Source organism: Pseudochaenichthys georgianus, chromosome 24 (assembly GCF_902827115.2).
Source record: "Pseudochaenichthys georgianus chromosome 24, fPseGeo1.2, whole genome shotgun sequence".
NCBI lineage: Eukaryota > Metazoa > Chordata > Actinopteri > Perciformes > Channichthyidae > Pseudochaenichthys > Pseudochaenichthys georgianus.
In genome coordinates this window covers 18,212,544-18,236,316 of record NC_047526.1, presented here as the reverse complement: position 1 = coordinate 18,236,316, position 23,773 = coordinate 18,212,544, and the positions used below count along the sequence as shown (strand labels likewise).

At 37.8% G+C, this 23,773-nt stretch overlaps 2 protein-coding genes across 4 annotated transcripts in view; both read left to right on the top strand.

Moving 5' to 3' along the window:
• The first annotated feature begins 5,748 nt into the window (after positions 1–5,748).
• LOC117440383 (uncharacterized) lies at positions 5,749–13,969 on the top strand. Of its 2 annotated transcripts, none has more exons than XM_034076717.2 (12): positions 5,749–6,059; positions 6,166–6,234; positions 6,600–6,668; positions 6,787–6,896; positions 8,459–8,516; positions 8,640–8,810; positions 10,240–10,305; positions 10,416–10,531; positions 10,634–10,688; positions 11,557–11,586; positions 11,751–11,951; positions 12,240–13,969. In XM_034076717.2, the coding sequence occupies exons 2-12, from the start codon at positions 6,174–6,176 to the stop codon at positions 12,530–12,532; spliced, it is 1,230 nt and encodes a 409-aa protein (XP_033932608.1). In that variant the 5' UTR covers positions 5,749–6,059; positions 6,166–6,173; the 3' UTR covers positions 12,533–13,969. The 2 variants fall into 2 exon arrangements, with proteins under 2 accessions (XP_033932608.1, XP_033932607.1); XM_034076716.2 differs by having other exon boundaries at positions 5,751–6,059; positions 8,640–8,837.
• A 3,926-nt stretch (positions 13,970–17,895) lies between these two features.
• LOC117439583 (A-kinase anchor protein 7) overlaps positions 17,896–23,773 on the top strand; it is a 70,265-nt gene continuing 64,387 nt past the window's right edge. Inside the window, exons 1-9 of one of the 2 annotated variants that reach the window (XM_071202006.1) lie at positions 17,896–17,971; positions 18,076–18,152; positions 18,258–18,341; positions 18,452–18,561; positions 18,664–18,718; positions 18,860–19,057; positions 20,321–20,521; positions 20,805–22,483; positions 22,595–22,733. In XM_071202006.1, the coding sequence (XP_071058107.1) occupies positions 22,316–22,483; positions 22,595–22,733 (307 nt within the window). In that variant the 5' untranslated portion in view covers positions 17,896–17,971; positions 18,076–18,152; positions 18,258–18,341; ... (3 more) ...; positions 20,321–20,521; positions 20,805–22,315. Of the gene's footprint in view, positions 18,153–18,257; positions 18,342–18,451; positions 18,562–18,663; positions 18,719–18,859; positions 19,058–20,320; positions 20,522–20,804; positions 22,484–22,594; positions 22,734–23,773 lie in introns of both variants that reach the window. The other variant, XM_034075546.2, reaches the window with a different exon arrangement.

The following is a 23,773-nucleotide window of genomic DNA, read 5'->3' as shown; positions in this document are numbered from 1 at the left end:
TTCTGTACCCAGCAGGCTGAGCATCATCTCCATGTGGTCAGAAGGCTTGTTGTCCCCCAGGCTATGAATAGCGAGCAGGCGTCGTTCCCGTTCCGACCGTGACAGCTCGAAAGTCTTTAGCAGGAAAGCCTTGAACGCTGCATATTTATCCTGGGCAGGAGGAGATGTAATAAAACCCACCGCCTGGGTCGCAGTGGAGCTCCCCAGCGCCGAAACGACGTGAAAATAGCGTGCTGCGTCGTCAGTCACTCCGTGGAGGGCGAACTGAGCCTCCGCCTGAGCGAACCATGCAGCCGCAGATGTCTCCCAAAACTCCGGCAGTTTGAAAAAAACGGCGTTACTTGCCATGCTCGGTTCAGTCTCGGATCCTTCAACGAGACTTATGTCGGGGTCACCAATGTAGTGCCGAGAGACGGAAGTCGGAGGCGGGGTATCAAAGTTACAAGCTATACTTTTATTTAGCATCTAAACACACATGTAAACAACTTCATGCCCGGGAAGCGAAGACCGGCGGAAACAGGAAGTCCGGCTCACTCAAATGTCCGTGCGGAACAATACCCCAACCCATAGATCCGTGGGTGAATAATGTCAATCACCACAAGATATACTTTATTGATCCCAAGTTGGAAACATTTGCGTTACATCAGCATGTGTAACATTGTAAATATGCAGTGGTGTTTATTTGTAAATCATTTAGTATAAACATACAAATTATGGGTTTTATATTTAATAATTCTTTATTTATTGAATGTTCAATACCTGACAAGGTCGGAGATGAAAAATCTGGGTCGCAGGTTCCTCAACAGTGCATTACAAGACATCTATCAATATGTGTATACCTCCACCATTAAACTGTCATATTCTGCACATTTCTTATATTATCTACATACATCTTATAAGAGTATAATACATATGTATAATATCAGTTAAAATAAGTGCTTAAACATACAGTAGTTAACATTGCAGGAAAGGAATATATTAGTACTTTGTCAGGCTTAATATTTACACCCCCAAAGCTTTTTTCTTATTCAAAATAAGACCTTAAAGGTGGGGTAGGTAAGTTTGAGAAACCGGCTCGAGATCGCTAGAATTTGAAAATACACAACCGGAGAAAATCTGCCACTTCCTTATAGAGCCCCTCCTCCAACACACACGAACGCGCACATGACCAATGAGGGCACGAGATCAGTTTGTGCCCCGATGGAAGGCTGACAGGCAGGCAGGCCATGGTTGTACTTTTTACAGTATTACGGCTTCTACAGATGAAATTTTTGTATGGATTTGTTGTCAAAGCACTTAAGATATTCATTGCTATCGGGATGTTAAGAGCATTCCATGGAATATAACAAAAAGTGTATCTGAGGCCAGGAAAAGGCTAGTCACTGTGACCTTTTTACCTGTGCTGGACTATGGTGATTTGTTGTATATGAATGCACCTGCCAATTACCTGAGCAAATTGGATGCTGCGTATCACAGTGCTCTGAGATTTGTCACAAATTGTAAAGCGCTTACACATCACTGTACACTGTATACCAAGGCAGGTTTACCATCACTCTCTGTACGGAGGCTCAGTCATTGGTACACGTTTATCTATAAAGCTTTGTTGGGTAAACTCCCGTATTATATCTGCTCTCTGATAACACAGAGAGTTGCAAGCAGCTATTGTCTGAGGTCACATGATGTAGTCTTGTTAGATGTGCCAAGAGCAAGGACTGTCTTAGGTAAGACAGCTTTTATGTGCGCAGCTCCACTTGCTTGGAACAATCTTCAGCAAGAATTGAAACTGAGCAATCTCATTCCTCTGCATGTTTTTAAAGCTAGGCTAAATGAAATGCTTGCTGATACAATGGGCACTTGTAAATGTCTATAACTATGTATCCTGTAAATATAATGTATAATGTCCTTTATTGTTTTATGTTTCATGTGGAACCTATATGCTGCAGGTCTCCCTTGAAAAAGAGATCTATGATCTCAATGGGACCAATCTGGTTAAATAAAGGTTTGAAATGAAATGAAATGAAATGAAATGAAATGAAATCTCGAGCCGGTTTCTGAAACGTACCTACCCCACCTTTAACCTAAAGTATTCTTTAATGTTTAAGCCTTATTAGTTTGTCTGTGTCTCCTATTAATATCTAATAACAAAAATAATACATTTCAATAACGTGCTTTAACCACCAGGTGTCCCTTTCTATCAGCTGTGCACCGTTATGGTGTAAATATACCAATATACCGATTGGATCAAATATAAAAGTCAGCCAAATTAGTATTGATACTGCAAGGAGACGTATTGTGTGAAGAGAAATGTAAGATTTTGTTTGATTGTTGATATATTCATGATCCACGTCACATATTCAGTTTCAGCGGCAGTTCTACTGTTTGTCTAGAAGTCTTCTCATCAGGGCTCTATAAATAGATAACTACGGCAGATCTGTAATATTTAATGCAGCCGAACCGTGTATTACAATGCCGTTATGTGATGACATTCAAAGAGAAAAGCAAGCACACTCGGAATAAAGTATTTTTTTTTTTTAAATGTTTTCGTATTTCACATCAACAGAAAGTCTGGTTAACTATAATGTCCGTGCGGAACAATACCCCAACCCATAGATCCATGGGTGAATAATAATCACCACATTACACACATCCCTTCACATTGAAATTTGTATTTGCATTAAAGTATTTCGTGAGGCCTTCTAAAATATTTTCAAATATAATTAGGGTTGCAGTTGAAGAGTTTGTAAATGATTGCGTTGCGCAATCGCACAACGGCACGTCCATTAATACAGATACAGATTTCAGTATTCTGAGCCCCTACTCTCCCCATAACTGACGGCAACAAAAGTCCTACATTATTCAATTAAAATAAAGAAGTAAAAACAATAAGTGTGGCTTGATATTGAGTAGGAAAAAGGTTGATAAACGCTGTGAGAATGGATCTGCGGGTAGCATTCGCTCGCGATCTCAAGTCGTCTACTCTATAACATACGTTTAGGGAGCTACATAGAAGCCTATGGACATCCCGGAAAGTTGAAAATGTACGCTAAGGGCCGCCCCCTTGCGTTGGAAAAAGCCGACACGGGGGACTTGACATAACGTCAACATAGGCCGACCTGAGAGTGAGGATGTGTTGTTGTGACAGTAGTTGTAGCATTTTTGAGACTTGTGTGTGTGTGTGTGTGGGGGGGCACAACTTCCAACAGGAGTCATTTGGGGGGGCATTGGGAAAAAAAGTTGGGAACCACTGGTCTAGTGTATGGGTGTGGACAGTTTCACAGTTACGTTTATGGTTTACCAACCTTTACAGCTGAGAGTGATCACAAACCGCTGATCTCAATCATAAAGAAAAACCTAAATGACATGTCACCTAGAATCCAGCGCATGAGGATGAAACTGCAGCGATATGATTTTGAGTTAATATACACTCCAGGGGAATACATTGTACTGGCAGATTTATCTAGGGCACCTGACACGAGTCTTAGATTCACAGCTGGTGATGATGTTGAAGCACACGTTGACATGGTGATGGCATCGCTTCCAGCTTCTGATGTCATGTTGCACAAAATTGTGCAGGAGACAGAAAAAGACCCTACACTACAGAAAGTGGCCTGCCATACTTTCAATGGTTGGACAAAAGGAAGTTGTCCACAGTTCTATCCTGTACGAGCAGACCTGAGTGTGGCAAATGGCCTGGTGCTGCGACAGAACAGGATTGTCATCCCTCAATCCATGCGTCAGGACATGCTACATCGTATCCACGAGGGACATCTTGGCATGAAAAAATGTAAAGTAAAAGGAGGGCCAGATAAGCAGTTTATTGGCCAGGCATCAACATGGACATTGAGAGCATGATAGGAAAATGTGACACATGTCTCAGACACCACTACAAACAAACAAAGGAGACAATGCTGACTGCAGACCTACCAGCTGCACCATGGCAAAAGGTGGGCACTGATCTATTCCATCTGAATGGCAAGGACTATCTTTTGTTAATAGACTATTATTCAAACTACCCTGAGGTAGCACAGCTCTCCAGTACATCAGCACGTTCTATCATCACACATATGAAGGGCTTCTTTGCCAGACATGGCATCCCACAATGTGTTGTCAGTGACAATGGTCCACAATACAGCAGTGAGGAATTCAGACAGTTTGCGTAGCAGTATGGATTTCAGCATCTTACCTCAAGCCCACTGTATCCACAGGCTAATGGGCAGGCTGAAAAAGGGGTCCAAATTATTAAAAGGTTGCTGAAAAAAGCAAGTGGTGGTAAAACTGACCCTTACCTGGCTTTGTTGAGTTACAGGGCCGCACCGCATGGAGTGTGGTGTATCCCTTGCTGAGCTCCTCATGTGTGCGACACATGAGGAGCTCAGCAAGGGATACACCACACTCCATGCGCACCACGGTACCACACATTTCAAACTACAACAACGACAAGAAGGTGCTGGACAATAAGAGAGTGAAGCTCAAGCTCAAACAGAAAAGGAACTATGACAAAGTGACAAGGAGACTGGAACCTCTTCGGGAAGGAGATGTTGTGAGAATTGAGGGTCCTGATTCCTGGACCAGGAAAGCAACTGTCCTCAGTGAAGTGGGTCCCAGGTCATTCACTGTGAAAACTGAGAATGGACAAGTGCTTCGGATAAACAGGAAGAGTCGGTTAAAGACTCAGGAGAACATTGAGGAAGTTGGTCAGAAGACTGAGTCTGAAAAGGGAGTTGAGGAGACACCAGACTTGCAACATAGTGAGCCTCCTTCACCTTCCCCAGTAACTGAAGCACCAGATCTGAGAAAATCCACAAGACATAGAAAACCACCTGACAGACTTATAGAACAATAAACTGTGGACATGCAGTTATAAGTGACTTTAAGAAAAGAGCATGGTTGGCATTTATTTGATATTTGTGTCATAAGTGTTGTTAACAATAGATATTTTATTTAGAGTAAAAAAACAAGTTAAAAACGGCTATACTTTCTTGACAGTATGTTTAGACATTTTGAATGTTAAAAATGTTTACATTTGAAGACTGTACGTTCCAGAAGCTTTATAATTAAGAAATGTTTATACTGACCTGTTTGGAAAGGGGATGTAATTATAGGTGTTTATGCTTAGTTACAATGCATATATGTTACCACTAGGCAGCAGTATAACATCTATGGACATAGAGGTGAGCAGAACAAGATGTGACTGCATGTTGGCTAATACATTTGGCTAGTAAAGCTAGTCTAAAGATTCAAGAAGATGTCTTATTTATAACCAATAAGAACATTACACTACTTGTACTGCTTACCATTTTCATACTTTATATATCTATACTTTATATATCTTAGCATATTCATACACACTGTTCATACTGCTCACAGGCTGCTGTGTAGCATCTTAGCATATTCATACCCCTCACTGTTCATTCAATTCATTCTATGTTTTATTCTGTAGATTGTGTACATTACTTTTCACTTTACTGCTTTTTGCACTCCTGGTTAGAAGCTAAATTGCATTTCGTTGTCTCAGTAGGCTACCTGTAATATGTGCAATAACAATAAAGTTGAATCTAATCTTGAGCAGGAACAAATGTATTTACTTAGTAGGCCTACATATCTGACATTAACGATTAAACACATTTGTGCATTCTTTATAAATGCAAACCGAGTCAAGCCGACTCCGGAGGTGGCGGTATGCACCTTAAAGTTGTTTGCAATCCGCCAAAAAAACCGAGAGAAGAAGAAGCCGACTCCGAGCTGCGAGCTGTCCGACTTCAGGCGAGCTTTTTGAGACCTCCCCCGGCTGCGATCGGCTATTCTCGTCTACTTTCGAGGCGAGCCGCAGCTCGTCTCAAACAAGCATTTTAACTTTCACTTTCGGATCACTTTTATCGGAGGGTAGGCTACTGTATGTACAAAGGTAGAGTGAGAATAGAATATATCAACATATTTGAATCCTTTACCAAATAATTGAAGTCATCGTGTGCTTTGGCTTCGATCACATCAGAGATTACTTTCGTTTTCCTCTCACAATCTTCTCTTCGTCTTTCGAGTTGAGCTTGTCAGCACTAAAGGTATGTTTGTATTATAATATTTTACAAGATAAATACGTAATTAGTACTGTATATACATTGAAATCCATGTGTTGAATCTGCCTGTCGGTTTTTTGTTTCCCTGCAGGTGAAGTTATGTCAAATTTATCAGGGGAACTAAGGAATGAAAGTCCATATTCTGCTGATGTTCTGCAACGTAAGCAACTATTTTTCTATTGCAAATAACAGGATTAGGTTTCAGTTGTAGTCACAGGTAGTCTGTTGTTTCAGAGGCAGGTTAATGCATCGACTCTGACGTCTGGCCATTGGTCAAATTATGAGTGGAATCTCAGCAGAAACCTTCTATTTCTGTTGAGAACTGTCTTTTGTTCTCCATGGAAAAACATGCCTCTTTTTTTAAAAACCCTTCATAAAATACCGTAAAACCCATAAGGACCCACCGTGACACAGGTGTCACTTGACCTTTAAATGTTCTGGAAAGTTCCTTATACAGCTTGTGCCTTTATTTTATCTCTTGAAGTCATAATGTTGAATCTGCCTGTCTGTTTTGTTTCCCTACAGGTGAAGTCATGATAGATTTACTGGAGAAAATAAAGGGGGAACACAAGGATGTTACTGAAGTTCTGCAAGGTAAGTGGCCATCTTGAAGAAGTGACTATTGAAAATAAACCATTAGCATAGTTATAGTAGGCCTACTATGTTTCAGTTTTAAAAGCACAAATAACACAAACCGTGTTAATTGTTTCAGATGCAGGTATACGCAACTACTCTGACACCCTGTCACTAACACAACTGCTCGAGTTGTTTCCTGGACATAAGTACCTCAAACTGAGGAAGACCATCTTGGAAAGGATACAGGTGAGCTGAACATTATGTTGGAGAAATGTGGAAATATAAGGGATCATACACACATCTTTTTGGATTGCCCATTAATAGAAGGATTTTGGAAGTCTGTTAAGGAGGAAATTAAAAACATATTGGAAGTGACTGTCCCACTAGGTCCTATGTTGTTCTTGCTCGGAGCTATACCTACAGAAACATGCAATCCGGACCAGATGTACATATTACGCATAGGCCTACTACTATTAATTGCCAAGAAGACGATAACTGTGAACTGGAAAAACGTAAAACCTCCGACAATTATTCAGTGGAGGCACAGACAGGTCTACACAATACAATACAGCTTTATTTATAAAGCACTTTAAAACCTCCAGACCAAGGTGCTGTACAGTCAAATAAACAAGCACAAATATATTTATAAAAACACACAGTACAGCTCACACACCGTAAAACAAGTACAATTAAAAACAATAGACAATTTAAAAGCAATACACAATGGAAAAGATTACTGCAAGTCTACAAATGAGAATGGACTCCTTTATCAAAAGGTGGAATGGTGTTAAAAGATAGCCTACCTGGATGTCTAGCTAGTTGAAAAGGGTTGTTTTAACTTAATTGAGTTTCAAAAGAACATTATGGAAAATGTCCCAGTGTAACCGATCCTGCTCTGCTAAAGACATCACTCCTTGTGTAAAATGCATTTATTTATTTGTATTTACTTTACTATTAATACATTTTTTATAATTATCTTATTTATTTCCTTATTTTAACAGTTTTACTTTATTTTAACTTTATTTTATTTCATATTCTGTTTTACCACATCAGTCCTATGTCTTGATTTGTAAAAATGAAAATAAACAGTTTTTATTAAAGATGACAAAGATAAAAACTAGGGATGCTCCGATCGCCAACTCTGGGGCCGATCGCCGGAATCAGTATCGGCCGATACCGATTCGATCGAGTGGGCGGGGCCTATGGGGATCTTCCATTTAAAGTGATGTTTAAAACTCAGTTAATGGGGCTCATTCACTGGCGCTTCCACAAACAACCAACATAATTATTACATTCAAATTAAGTACATTATTCAAGTTTACATTAACTTTGGATAAGAACACAGGAGAAATGAGCGGAAGCTCTCTCTCTCTCCTGACAGCCTGTCAGTATCTCCTGCAGCTCACTGATCCAGTAATGAGTGACCCGACAGTGAAGAATAAACATATTTATAACTAGTTCCAGCTTGTTCCAGAGGTAGATAAAATAGCTAAGTGTGTTAGGTCTAACTCTTGTGTGTTTCGCTCCGCTCACCGGTCCGTCACAGCGGGCGGAGCTGCAGGATTTCTGCTTCACACATGTTGCATACAGCTATTTTATTGTCATTTTCAGACACCTTAAAATACTGCCAGACCCGTAAAGCCATTTTGGCGAGCTTGTTTTGCCGCGCACAGAGAAAAGTGTCATGTATTTTACGTCATGCGATCGCGATCAGCATTTTTAGAGAGCACCGGCGGCCGATCGATCGGAGCAGCCCTAATAAAAACGAATCACTAAATAATTCTTCAATATAATATGTTTTGTTTCAGGAGCCTGGTCAGCTTCTAAGAAAAATGAAAAGCTTAATCCCAAGTGAAGATTTCAAGGGTATGTACAGCCTTTAACAATACTTACACTTTCACATTGGCACACACTTGCCATTTAGTTTACAATTATAGGAAACATAAGTAATTGTTAATATTGCCATCCAACAACCTGATTTTCTCTCAGCTGCTCTAACAGGCAACGGGGTCTTGGTTGATTACCTCTGTATCATGAAGGAAATGCAGACCCATGTGAAGCATATCCTGAGTTTCCATGAAGCTCACATTCGTTTTCTCGAAGAAAACCTCCCAAATCAGCCGGACCCGGAATCAGCCCCCAATCTAAAGGAGCCCCTCGGTAACATCCCCACTCAAGAAACACATGGTGAATCTCACACTCTTCCACTTCAAATCTAATGATGTTTATTTGTGGCTCTTTGACAATAGAGCGCAAACCACCTTCTAAAATAAATAAACATCCTTACAAACCAAAACATATGCATTAAATAGTACTAGAGGTTATATATTGACTGACAAACCCATCTATCATTTAATATTAAAAATTACATTTTCACTTTGTCTGGAGCTTTTGACCGGATACCACCACGTTATTTAACAAGACATAAGAGAGTTTGTTCATTTACTACAGCAGTCCCATTCACGTGTTTTATTTGGTTGAGTATGGCTAATATCTAACTGAATCTGGTATCACATTCATGCAGAGGTGGAAAAAGTACTCAGGTCTGTTACTTAAGCAAAAGTACAAATACTTACTAAAAATACTGATACCTGATTTAAAAAGGTTACTTCAGAAGAAGTGCAGATGTATTAGCAGCTAAATGTACTTAAAGTATTGTTACGTTCCCTCCTAATCTAGGGGTACGAAGGGAAGTAACAAAGCACCGAAATGACCAGGCACGAGAAAAAAGGAGAAAACTGATCTTTGAAGCCATAAGCTGGTTCTTTAATTAACCAAAAGAAAAAGGGCTCACCAGCCAACTTGCAAAACAAATCTAGACACAAAAATATATACTGGAGACATGGACACCACGCTGCACACATCCAGCCAGGGGAGAAGGGGAGAGCGACTGCAACCTTCCTCCTGTCCTATATGGAGGCCCTGATTGAGGATTGGGAGCACCTGGGGAGAGGCTGCACCTGGGGAATCAGAGGGAGAGAGAAAAAAAGACACACACACCCAAACACCAGCACCCAATACGGCACGTAACAGTATCAAAAGTAAAGTAATGGTTAGGTAAGCAGGACATTACTATCTCATATCATATAAACTGCCATGTGGTTTTTTTATGTAAAAAGGTGGTGTAACTATGAGCGTGAAATAAATCTAGTGAAGTGAGAAGTACAATACTTGCCTCTGAATTGTAGTGAAGGAGAAGTATACTGTAAAGGAGCATAAAACCAAAGTACTCACGTAGTCAAAATGTACTTAAGTAAATGTACTTAGTTACATTGCACCACTGCATACACACTATTTGTTATATTCACTATAGGATTCTATTTTAACTCAAATTAAAGCTTTTTTTAGCATAGGTTTAACAAATATTTTAAGCTTCAAAATAATACCATATTATGATAATAAAATGGAAAATAAGTGTTTGGGACCTTTTGTGCAACGGCTCCATTAAATACATTCTAAGCTTTTGTTGTGCTAAATCTACACAACTGTTCAAACTTTTGTTGTTTCCAAATAGTTTGCGGGAAAAAAAGACATCAGTGTGGTATATACATTTAAATCCATGTGTTAAATCTTCTTGTCTTTTCCACAGGACACTCGTCAGTTTTACTGAAGGAAATAGGGAATCGAGACAGTGATGCTGCTGATGTTCTGCGAAGTAAGAGACCATTTTTATGTTGGGCGAGGGTGACTATTGCAAATAAACAATAAACATAACAACAGGATTAGTTTTCAGTTTTAATCGCAGGTAAATCCAACTTGTTTCAGAGGCAGATTTAAGCATCGACTCAGACATCCGGTCACTGACTCGAGAAGACCTGCTCGAGCTGTTTCCTGGACCAAAGAAGTTCAAACTGAGAAGGTGGATCTTTGAAATGATACAGGTGAGCTTTCAAACTAAAATGTGAGATTTAAAAGAGGCTACATAGAAACTAGGCCTTAATTAAGTCATTCAATATTTCTGTAATGTAACATTTGTTTTTCAGAAGCCCGTTAAACAGCTTCCCCCCACAGGGGTGAATAACGGCAACCCTTCCAGGGGTATGTACAGCCTTTTAACATCCCTTTCACTTTCACATTTGACACATACTTGCTATTTTGGTACAGCGAAAAGCCCTGGAAATGCTTGTCACTGAACTTTGAGTTCAGAGTATGTCATCCCAGACTTTGGCCAACTGGGTAAAGGGTAAACATCTGTCCACCTTAGCAAACATATGTGCTCAGTTAATCAAATCTATATGGTTTATTTTGTTGTCAGTAATTGAATTATGCTATTTCCTTGACATTGTCTTTGACACACGGAAATACCCTAAATCCCAAAAATTCAAATTCAGACACAAATGTATTATTTATATTGAAATAGCAAAAGAAAAACAATTAAAAGAGTACATCTTCTACAAAGCTGATGGTCTCAGAGTTTGCCTGACAAGGGAGATAACTGTTTGTAACCACATTTCCCTCCAAAGACCCTTCGATTTTAAATGGTTTATCAGTTCAGAAGAGCGTATGTGACAGTCAAGTCATTTTTAGCAACCGGATGTTTGGGGAAATTGTTCCTCTTTGGGTCTACTGTGGTCAAATAGGGATAAACTGTGATTTGTTTGTCCATAGCATTTTCAGTTCATCTTCACTGATGATGTTATACTGAGTGCTAACCTGTAAGACTAAGTATGTATTTCTGTTGTGAGAAACGGTGTTAGTTCTTCATGGAAAAAAACATTTCAAAAATAAAAAGAAGATCTGTGTGTAAAGCATACTCTCTCCAACCTTAGAGTAAAGTCATATAAAATAGTCCTCTCAGCCATTTCACTGTGTCCAATCAAGCTTCAATGGAAGGAGATCACAAACGTTTGAATGACATTGTGAATGAACCTGACTAATTAATGTTGCTGTTTTTTTTCATTACAAGAGCGCACCAAGGCTGTGACTAAACAGAAAGGTGAGTCATAGTTGGATAGTTAGAAACTCAGATGTTCAAATTTGTTTTAACTATTTTGTTGGAACTGCATAGCAAAACACATAATTTTATTCTAGTGTAGGTTCTCTCAAGTTATGTTTGTGTATTAATCTCTTTGATATTTACATCCATTTTCCTCCCGACAGGCAAATTGGTGTACCAGGTGGTTGTTACCGGAACAACCTTTGATGCCCATTTTCAACTGATGGAGAAAGTGAAGAAGGAAGTTCAGGATCAGTTTGATCTTGTTCAAAGCTACAGCAACGACTACGACATCACTATTGTCTTCTGCCCCATCGTTTCTCGCATCGGACCAGATGTTGAGTCAGCCATGAGAGATGTTAAAGGTAAGGGAACATTTGTTTCAACCTCTTCATACTGAATGGAAATGGCTTCTACATTTGTATTCACATAAAGGTTCTTTCTTACCTGTGTAAGCATAGTCAGGACATCAAAATATTGATGTTTTTATTAAGGAATATACAGTATATTGATATTTATAATTAAACATGTTTTGATTATCATTTATCATTTCTTAGGATTGCTTTCCACACCAAACCTTACATTTAGAGCTTTAATCTACAATTGTCCTCCCTAATTATCTCATTTGTCCTCCTCTCTTTTTGTGTCCTCAGGCGATAAACCGGTCATTCTGGTTTTGATGCACCACGCATATGCGGCCAAGTTCATTCCAAATGTGCAACAAGGAGCTAACGTTCAGCTGCAAGTCAACGTTTTCTTCCACGAGACGAAACATGGACTGCTCCACTGTGGAGAAAATGGAGCTGTTGTTTGCGAGATTACAAAATATTTATTACAAGGGATCCCCATTCCAAATGCCCAGGTTGTGGCTGCTGGACATTCTGGAAAATCTGACAAAAGCAAGACGGGCGGGGGCTTCTTCTCCCAATTTCCATTTAATTTGTGATCATGACCTGACCTTATTTAGCAGCTACCACACTTGCTAATGTATCCATCTGCTGGTGAAGACCTCAGCTGATTGCCTATAGATGGGCCTTTTTCCTGTAAACTAAAAGAATAACACGTGTATTATAGATTATCTTAACAATTTAACTTTAGATTTGGCAGTGTTGGTGCGAGCAACGATGATATGTTTTCCTCTCACGTAAAACAACAAAGTGTAATGGATCACTAACGACACAAGTCAAGCAGTCAAAATGTGATACATCAGACAGTTTTGATTTTACTCTTCTACCATAATCTGAAAACTTAATTGCATTCTCCTTTTTGAGAAGAGAGGTTGGCTAGTAATTTGTAGTCCAATTATTTATATCTCTGTGTAGGATTTCTCCAGTTGCTACCGTGGTTGCTCTTCTGTATTATGACATGAATGTAAAGGAAGTGATTAAAGACTAGGGCTGTGCAATTTAATCGATCTTGCGATATATATCGATATTTAGTTTTCCGAGAAAGTATCGATATTTCAGCCGCGGGTATCGATACATTAAGTCTGATAACTGTGTTCGTTATACTCGCGTCCAGGAGAGAAGCTTTAAAAAGGAGACTAATTGAGTCTCTGAGAATGTTCAAATGTATACTTTAATTAATAAAAAGAGCGGTAATGTTACAAGCTGTGTTCTGGCTCTCGTGAGCGAAGGGAAGAGAGCGAGCTCCACCTTTCCAGCTGTTAAATATCCTCTGCTGAATCCTCCCTGTGGGCCGGTTGGCGCTGCTGGGGATCGGCCCTCCACGTCTCCAATGTTCGTTGTTGGGCATTACAGAGGATTCAGACATTGCACATTAAATATATAACTAAACACGCCTTTTCTCCTCCGTATCTCTTTCATGACGTTTCATTTAATACATTTTAAACGCTGTAATCAATACTCCAAAAATACCTCACGGCTGGTATCATTTCCGGTAGTTCCGAATGTTGTCTCATGCTACCCACGTCTGTAAACAAACGTATTCAAATAAACTGTACCTTCATTTAATATTCAGCAATAATAATATCTCGACGTCTATAGTTGTAGTGTTGAAATCAGTAGGTTTCGGTGTGCAACACTCCGTGTCATATCGCTACTAAATTCACCTCTATAGGAAATTGTATATTAGCCACATGCTAAATGCTAACCGGAGATAAAGGATTTTCAGAATAAAAGCTCAACAACTGGTTGTGCACAACAACTTCTGGTTTTTCAGTATAAAACAGCATTTAAACTGACTGTATGTTTATGGTACTTTATGCCATCAAAACATTGATTTTAATTTCTAACAAGTCCCATTCAAATCCCCCGTGTTCCACCACCTGCTGCACCTTTTAATTCTCCATTGTCCATTGTGATACTGCACTTTACAGCTACAGTTTGCACTGTTTCAATAAATGAAACTAATTTTCTCACCACATCTTTTGATTCATTTTGTCCAGCATTTGCAAGCTGGAGACGCTCTGTCAGAGCCATATATTGTATAATTGATGCTTTCAGTTTTCAGTTGAATTAATTCAATCCAAGTCACTGGAACACTCACAAGATGTCACCAAAATCCCACTGTCCCTTTAAAATCTTTCAGAAAATGATATAAGTGTATCGAATTATATCGAATCGCATCGTTGGCTGAATATCGTGTATCGTATCGTTGGCTGAATATCGTGTATCGTATCGTGAGATTAGTGTATCGCCACAGCCCTATTAAAGACTGCAACAAAGCTTAGTCATTTGCCAAAAGATTACCTTTCGAATACATACAGACATGCGCCAGAAATGTAATTAGTGCTGCAAATATTAGAATAAAATGAGCAGCACAGTGTATTTGGTTTTAATGCATGAATGTTAATTGTTGCTGCAATTAATTCTAAAGATTTGTTTCCCAGAGTTTGTTATGTGTGATGACGATATACTTAATACTTTCTATAAACTGCTGTTACAGCAGGTGCAATCACTTTTTAGTCCTTTTTAGATATAGTTTATATGACATACCATCATGAAGCTGGAACATGTATCTTCTTGACATCAATAGTTCAAGAATAGTGTTGACCCAAATGAATAATACACTCTGATAATTTAAAAAAAAACTTAATTTAATTAATTTACATTCTTTGTACTGTATCATAAATGTAACGTCATTGTTATGGCAGGGAAATTGAATCGCAATCAGTTTTAGAGGTAAGTTTTATTTAAACTATCGAAGCTTATTTAAGCTTTGATATATTTTATATGGATATTCACGTGGTTGGTGGACAGTAAAATGCAGCCATCACAACTGAGCATCCAATAATGTAAGTCACATGCAGAGGAGCAGTCATGAAATAAAAATGTCAAATAAATTCTTGGATTCTAAGGCTTCATGAAATGAGATTTGTTTTATTTCTGTTGATGTAGCCTAATACATGCTCACAACTGATAATCCGATACTATCATATTAGAGTTAAACACATACTGATATGTTGTCAGTATAAGGAAGACTCCATTGAAATGCCAGCTTCTTTAACTTCCAGTTGTTAGGCCATCAACTAATAAAAAAACGTTTTTGTCATTCAAGTATATCTATATACAAGTCAACCAGGAGGAATACATTAGGGGTTTATTGAGCTAAATCAACACAAAGTGATAACACCTTTATTGTCTTTTAAAAAAAAGCTTATTAAATTGTGGTTTTAATATTTACCTTTCAAAGAATCTGATCTATTTTAAGTTTTAGATACAGAGATCATCAAGTGCTTTTTTTTCTTCCACTTTTACAATTTCGCTTGTCTCAAACTAAAACCTTTTCATTACCATACCATTGTTTTAGCCTCAAACAAACATGTAGAGATGGTGAACTATGCCTGTGCAGTCTTCTTCTGAAGAGGATCATGTAAAGCTAAACTTACCTAAACATGTTGTTTGTGTCTCTACCTCTGAGTTTAGCTGAACCAACCTGCAGGTGAATAGATTAGGCTACTGTAAAACGTTGAGTTGAACGACATATTGACAGCTCAGCAAACAATGTGAACACAAATTACCATATCTCAAAACTATTATGTTATTATTAGCAGTGGCGGTTCTAGACCAATTTTACAGGGGAAGGAGTGGTAGTTATTCTTATGAGACGATAAACGCGGGTTAAAAAAGACAAAGACAGTTTAAAGTAATTGTGTAAAATAAATATTAAATTGGAATTTGTTCTGTACAGGTATTTATTACAGTAACTTTAAGTTACAGTTCTTTGTTTCAGTAGTACTTTTTTATATTTACAGTACTTGTTTAAGTTACTAAGTTACAATTAAATTCAATTATAAATTATTATTATTTGCTGCAACACTGAATATAAGCTACTGAACAGTTGAATCTCTACTGTACATCCGCCGGGTCTCTGCATCCCAGGCTGAGGGTTTCTCTTCTTTACAGCAACAATATCCTGCAGTTTTGTAATTTTTAGTCTCTCAACGTCTAGGCTTGAATGTTACTTGAATTAAAAAGGGAAGAGCCGCTGGTCAGAGATGACAAGTGTTGTTTTTTTCCCTGCATGCACTGGCCCCTTTCCCCCCCCCCAGCAAAACAGCATTTGTAATGCTATTTGTAAGCCCATAGCCTAAAGTATAAGAGGACACTTTTTTGATACTACATTTCTTGGTTTCTGATTTTTTTAAGGTCACACACTATACTAAATTAAAACACATCTTACCGATATTTATTTTATCTTGTATTTATTTGCTTTACATTTCAAATTGAAGTAATCCAAAAGTAACATGAAGTAATCAGGTTACATTACTTTTATATTGTAATACTCAGATTTCTTTACATATTACTATGACTTTTATGTTACAGTTAACTAGTAATTGTAACGCATAACATTTTTAAAGGTATCCTCACAACCCTATAGCCACCACATAGCAAACAAAATCATGTCCTCTCTATACTGTAGATATAGATGCCAGAACATTATAATACAGGGCCGCCGCATACAGAAAAACGTATGAAGGGCTGGGCCCCTCAGATGAGGTATATTGCCTAATAAGTTAAGTTATAAATGTAGGTAAATTATGCTTCATACAGTACATGAATATGCTTTAAGAAAACAAACAGCCTTCACAGATTTCCATAGGGTTTCATTTATTTTGTTACAAAAAGTGTTGGCAACTAATTTCTTAAAACAGAAGCAGATTGCTTATAATAAGGGGAAATAGGAAAGCCATAGCACCCCCACCCCCAATAAATGTATGTATCTTTTCTTTTTTACGTGTGAAATTCATAATTTGAAAAATGACTAATTTCGAAAATAATATGAGACAGTACAGTACAAGTAGCCTACTTCTGGGTCTCTGTGTTTCATTCAAGCTCTGCTCTGTGTGTGTGTGGTACGAGCCATTTTGTGTGCGTGCGCGAGCGAGAGCGCGCACCGGTACCGGAGATCGTTGTGGTTAGTATCTGTTGCTAGATAGCTATGCTAACGGATATAAGGAGCTTTTTCAACAACAAGGTGGAGGGAGAACTCTCTCCTGTCAGACTGAGAGTCTCAGATAACTTCAGCTCAGGTGAAGTAAAGGACTCTCTCAGTGTTTAGATAGTTAACTTTAGTCCAATTATATCTCAGTGGGTCTCAAACGTTTTGGTCACGATTAATGTAAATAAGTATTTCCGAGGCACACGTTTATGATCATTAGGCTATAGGTATAAATAAATAAGAGCATAAATTAAAAACAGACGAAATACTATGACATAAAACAAGAATACAGTTTAAAAAGGGAGTGATTTGTAAAATATTCATAAAGAAAAAGTAAATCTGTTTGCAGTTCTGTTTTATATGGGTGTTGAGAGATGTATCCAGATCTCTTAATTTTTCTCTCAAAGTGCACCGGATTGATAACACTAATATTTAAAAAAAAAATCTTCCCACGCACTTATAAAAATAGCACTTTACCCCTGCTTACACCTATATGCCGTGAGCTGATTATCGAGCCTTCATTGTAACAGTCGCAGGTGTACTGTGTGTGTATGTGCGTGTGGGGAGTGTTGCAGTAGAACATTCCACTGTAGCGCCCGGCACATTAATGGGAAACCCAATGTTTGAGCACCCTCTATGAAACGTCAAGCTCCCCCAAAAGAAAAATATCTGGCGCTGCCACTGTTCTAGCTTACTATGTAAATACGTTATAGGGCTTTTTTATCAACTAAGATTGACTGAATTTATTTGAAAACCTACCGCAGTTAGCCCATTGCCCCATAGTTTGTTTGGACACCCCTGCCATAGAGAGTAATGCGTAATAATGTCAACAATGGGTTTCAGAGGGCGGGACTTCAGATGTGTGTCAATCACGCTGCTCCAGCGACCAATCACCGTTTGAGCCTCCTTCTAAACATCGTTTATCTTTAACTTTCACTTTCGGCTCAGCGCTGACGGAGGGTATTGTATACGAACTACGAAGGTAGATTGGAAATACTTTCTAGAATATTCTATTGTTTTAGTTGAGTGATTGACGGCTAACGTTATTAAAATCTGTTTATAATTGTCCAAATAATTGAAATCAAGTTTCGATCAGATCAGAGATTACTTTCGTTTTCCTCTCACAATCTTCGTCTTTCGAGTTGAGCTTGTCAACACTGCAGGTAAGTTTGTATCCAAATATTTCACAAGAAAACTAAGATATGACTTCAGTATTTACATTGGAATCCATGTGTTGAATCTGCCTGTCTGTTTTGTTTCCCGTGAAGTCATAACGGAGAAAACAAAGGAGGAACACCGGGATGTTGTTGTTTGGTAAAACAAGGCAAGGCAATTTTATTTATACAATTTAGGTAAGTGACCATCTTTATAGAGGGTGACTATTGAAAATAATCCATTAGCATAGTTATAGTACTATGTTTCAGTTTTAAAAGCATAGATAAAACAAACCGTGTTGTTTCAGAGGCAGATTTACGCAGCGAATCTGACATCCGGTCACTGACTGGAGCAGAAAGTTGTCATCAGCTGTTATCTGAACAAAAGGACCTCAGCTTTGAAATGATACAAACAAAGGTGAGCTGAACACAATTGTTACATTTTATTAAAGATGACAAAGATTAAAACGAATCACTAAATCATTCTTTATTTTGAATAATATATTTTCTTATGTTTTAGAAGTCTCTTGTTCAGCTTTTAAAACAAATGAAAGACATCTCAGCTGATTTCAAGGGTATGTACAGCCTTTAACAATACTTTCACTTTCACATTGGCACACACGTGCCATTTTGTTTTGTGTACAATGATAGGAAATACAAGTAACTAATATTGCAATCCAAATCCTTACAAGCACAACCCGATTCCTTCTCTCCAGATGCTCTAACAGACAACGGAGTCTTGGTTGATAACCTCTCTATCCTGAAGGACATGAAGACCCACATGAAGGATATGCAGAGTTTCCTTGATGATCACATTTGTTCTCTTGAGGCAAACATCCAGAATCAGCCAAACCAGGAATCAGTCACGAATGTGACGAAGTCCCGCTATGATAACTGTCCTAAAGGAGCACACGGTGAATCTCACACTCTTCCACTTGATATCTTCATACATGTTTCTATGAATCTTTATCAATAAAGACCAAACCACCTTCCAATCGGAGAGTTACACCCTTTCAAAACCACTGTCATTGTCACGAGAAGAACTGCTTGAGCTGTTTCCTGGACTAGAGAAATTCAAACTGAGAAGGAGGATCTTTGAAATGAATCAAACCTACTTAATACCTAATTAGAAGCTGCAATGTGACATTTAAAAATAGTCTTCAAGGACAGAAACTATACAAATTTAGTAATGTTCTCCTTCGAAATGATTCTGTAATATCTTTGGTTTTGATGCATGTTGAACAGCTCCTAAGGGAAGTAAAATGCTTCATAGATGAACTTGACATACAGTAGGTAGGTACAACCTTGTAACATAACAACAAGTTAACACACCTCTCTCTCCAGCTGCTCGAAACAACAATGAGGTATTGGTTAAGAACCTCTGTATCCTGAAAGGCATGAGGACCAACATAATGAAGTTCCTTGATGATAAGATACATTTTCTGGAAGGAGTTTCGCAGCTTCAAATGTTTCCATTCCATTTACTTATGATATGTTGTAGTAATTAAAAGTAGAAGCATTTGAGAAACCCTTTTGACTCAAAATACTTTTCAGTTGATTTTCAAAGTAAATCTAAATCTCTTCCTCTTACTTTCTTGATGTATAAGATTGTCTTATGTTAATGTTTATAGCAGCATCCTCATTGATGTGCAGTAATCTGACAAACAGCATAACATTTATTTATTTCAATTTCATTGTACTCTTAGTGCATAAGAAACTTCAACGCTATTACTGGGAAATTGAAACGCAAAAACAATTTGACAGGTCAATTGCATTTAATCTGATAGATCAAAGCCAATTTCAATTCTGATATTATTTTCTATTTGTGAAACTTAATCAGTTTTTAACCACAACTGTGCAACTGGGATGTAAATGTTTTGGGAAACTAATTTTTCTTTGGGTCTACTGTGGTAGAATGAAATAGGAATACACTGTGATGTGGTTGTTCATAGCCTCCCAGCTGATATGCATGTGAATTGAAAACTCAGCAGTTCAAATTTGACACAACACCTGACTTTAGACTACGTTTTCTCAGATTTTTGGTAATAGCATATCTCTCAATATATGTTGGTATAATAATCAATTTGATATTATTATTTTATTCATGTGTTATGTTCTCTTAAGAAATGTAAGTACATGAATCTGTTTCATAGTCACATCCATTTTCCTCCCTACAGGTGAATTGAAGTACCAGATGGTTGTTGGCGGGACAACCTTTGGTGCACATGATCAGCTGATGGAGAAAGTGAAGAAGGAAGTTCAGGATCAGTTTGATCTTGTTCAAAGCAACAGCGACGACTACGGCGTCACTATTGTCTTCTGCCCCATCGTTTCTCGCATGGGACCAGATGTTGAGTCAGCCCTGAGAGATGTTAAAGGTAAGGGAACTTTTGTTTCAGCCTGTTCATACTGAATGGAAATGGCTTCTACATTTGTATCAACATATAGGTTAACTCTTACTTGTGTAAGCAAAGTTAGGTTACCAAAATAATTATGTATTTATTAAGGAATATACCTATATTGGTATTTATAATTAAACAAAAAAGCTACATGTTTTGATGATCATGTATCGTCTCTTAGAATTGCTTTTCACACCAAACCTTACATTAGAGCTTCTTCCTTGATTATGTAATTTGTCCTCCTCTCTTTTTGTGTCTTCAGGTGATAAACCTGTTATTCTGGTTTTGATGCACCACGCATATGAGGCCAAGTTCATTCCAAAGGTGAAACCAGGGCATGGCGACGCTAACGTTCAGCTGCAAGTCAACGTTTTCTTCCACGAGACGAAACATGGATTACTTCACTGTGAAGAAAATACAGCTGCTGTTTGCAATATAAAAAACAAAATACAGGAGTGCACCATTTCAAATGCCCTGGTTGTGGCTGCGGCTGCTGGAAATACTGGAACACAGGCAGCAATACCATATATGGTGGGAGCAGTCGTCTATTATTTACTAGATTTGTTTAAGTAAAGCAACACAGTGTAATGAACCACAACCAACACAAGTCAAACAGTCAACATTTGAACGAGACATGTTGGATTTTACTTTCCTACCGATTGTGGAAAAATTATTTTATCCTCATTTGTAAAAAATGTAGCTACTGATTTGTGTTCTAATGCTGTCCATAATCATTTAAAACATTAAATTGCATACCTTCTTCATCTAACTTGTGTTTTGGCAGTTTACATTTTTGTTGTATTGTGAGCTGCCACTGACATCAGACTTATCTTTTCAGAAAATGCTTTTCTTGTAATCAAATTTCCAGTGTCCAGTTTATATTGCAAACATTAAAATAAAATGGATATATTATGGCTAAATACATTATTGTGCATTTTTGCTGTACCTGATTCTAAAAATACTTAAATCAGATACAAATGCATTACGAGTGTAAACATATTGTCTGTAGTCTTTTTTTGATATAGTAAATATTTCTCTAGCTGTCGTGAACTTGGAACATGTATTTTTAGATGTTTTAACATTTAAGATTATTATTGATCAAAATTCACTGCAATTTAATAATAAACTCTGCTGATTATAAAAAAGAAAAATGTTAAACAAGAAACAGTTCCGTCATTACATATAATGATAAGTATATTATATGTCCAGACTAGCAGGTTACAGTTGTTATAACAAATTATCTCAACTATATTACATTATTTAAGTTAATCTTTAATTAAAGGAAAATATTTTAACATGTCGAATTCCCCATGCTTTTGCTCTGAAAAGCCAGGCCGGAAGTGCAACATTGTTTACAAATAGAAGCTGCTTTCTGTTAGCGCGTGCTGTGAAGATAAATGTTTTTTTCCCCATTACATTTTTTGACTTTTCTTCTGACAAAAACGGCCACCAACGAGTTTTCTGCAGCATCACCACCATGACAATTTATCAAGAAGTTATATTAGTTTAAACAATTACCTGCACAACAGTTAGCTAACAGTTAGCTCAAAGGTGTTCTGCAGCATGGCAGCTTGATTCATTTCAGCAGGTGTTAGCTACAGGGAGGACAAGTCTGTCTACAGGCTGCACGTCCTTCACTTTTCCGAGGACAGTTTAAGGTTAATATTCTCTGTTTTAGCAGCTAGGTTAGCTATTAGTTAGCTTTGACGTGTCTTCAACTACCCAACTGTAAATGCCAGTAACGTAAGCAGAAGTTTGTCTCGCGTGTGTGTCATGCTCCTCGGTCGCTTTCTGTTGAGCCCCTGCAGATCCACGTGTTCAAAAATAGTTTGTTTACACAGAGGTTTTACTGTCAATAAACCATCATCATCTCACAGACTGCATACCATCTCTCACTATCGTACCGTCAACCCACTGAAGCCATCCACACACGGGTTAAAGGTAATGAAATGGAAGTCCTGAGAAAAATAACTCAAAGTCCTCACTTCAGATGCATAAAAGCTAAATATGATGATGGTTTTGATCTACTTATTTGATTCCTCTCTGTTTCAGGCTCATACCTGCCTTTATCAGTTAACAGTGTGTAATATGCAGCCAGCCAGTATATCCTATGGCAAAGACACCACTGTTATTGCCCCAGATGATGATGATGTGGAGGAAGAGCTTTGCCCGGGAACCTCCACAGTGTCAGGTGAGAATACCTGACGTGCTGACTGGGTTTGACAAAATGTAAGCAAGTAAGCACCTGTTGAGCTTGACAAGCGCAAAAAGACTCAACTTCACATTGTATCAAACGGATGAAGCCTTATGATTATTTGGTTTTCTTTCAGTTAATGGTGAAAACAGATTTGACAGTACTTTGACATCTGGTGGCTTGCAAAACTTAAAGCATCCATTTAAGCTTGAAGCTGATTTGAATACTTTCAATCTCATATTTGAGCTATAAAAATCGTAAAAGTCTGCATGCATGGTATTATGATATCTTTGATACGTCTCGTCTAGGTGTGATGCATTAAATGTTGGTGTTATTGTGCAATATGTACAGTCAAATAATTAATGCATTCATTGTCCAGGTTCAAATATTATTGATGTGATTACAATTAATGTACTTTATTTCTGTACTTAAGGCCAAGTGACCACTCTTAAGGCTTTATATGAATGGACATGTGACAAAATGTTATGATCAATAGTTTATTCTTACTTTTATGACTTATACATGTGTATAATTAAAAAATGCTGCCATACTTATGATGTGTTTTTTAGTGTACATTCCCATGATCCTCAATGATGTGCCTACACAATAGTTTAATTGCAAAACTTTCCAAACGTTATAACTCGTTGAAGCACCTTGTGTCACCTGTCACATGGTGTATTTCACTTGACAAGCTTTGACATCATGTATTAAAACTCTACAAAATAGGCTTCTTTATCATGTCAAGTCAATTGTATTTACACAGCCAGATATCACAAATCAATTTTTTATTTAATTGTGAATTTTGAATATCCATGTTTGTCCTAGTGTTTTCCTTCTTAAAATGTTTTTTTAAATATTTTGAGATTTGGTTGAGCAGGGTATACTTGTACTTTTACTAGTCCTTTATTAGAACAACAGATGTGTCTGTTGTTTGTGTTTGTTTTTAGTGTCAGGATGGAAACCTTGTCTTTTTCTCTGCAAACAGAATCTACCTATGGGTACAAATAAATAAATAACCTGAACCTGAACACTTTTGT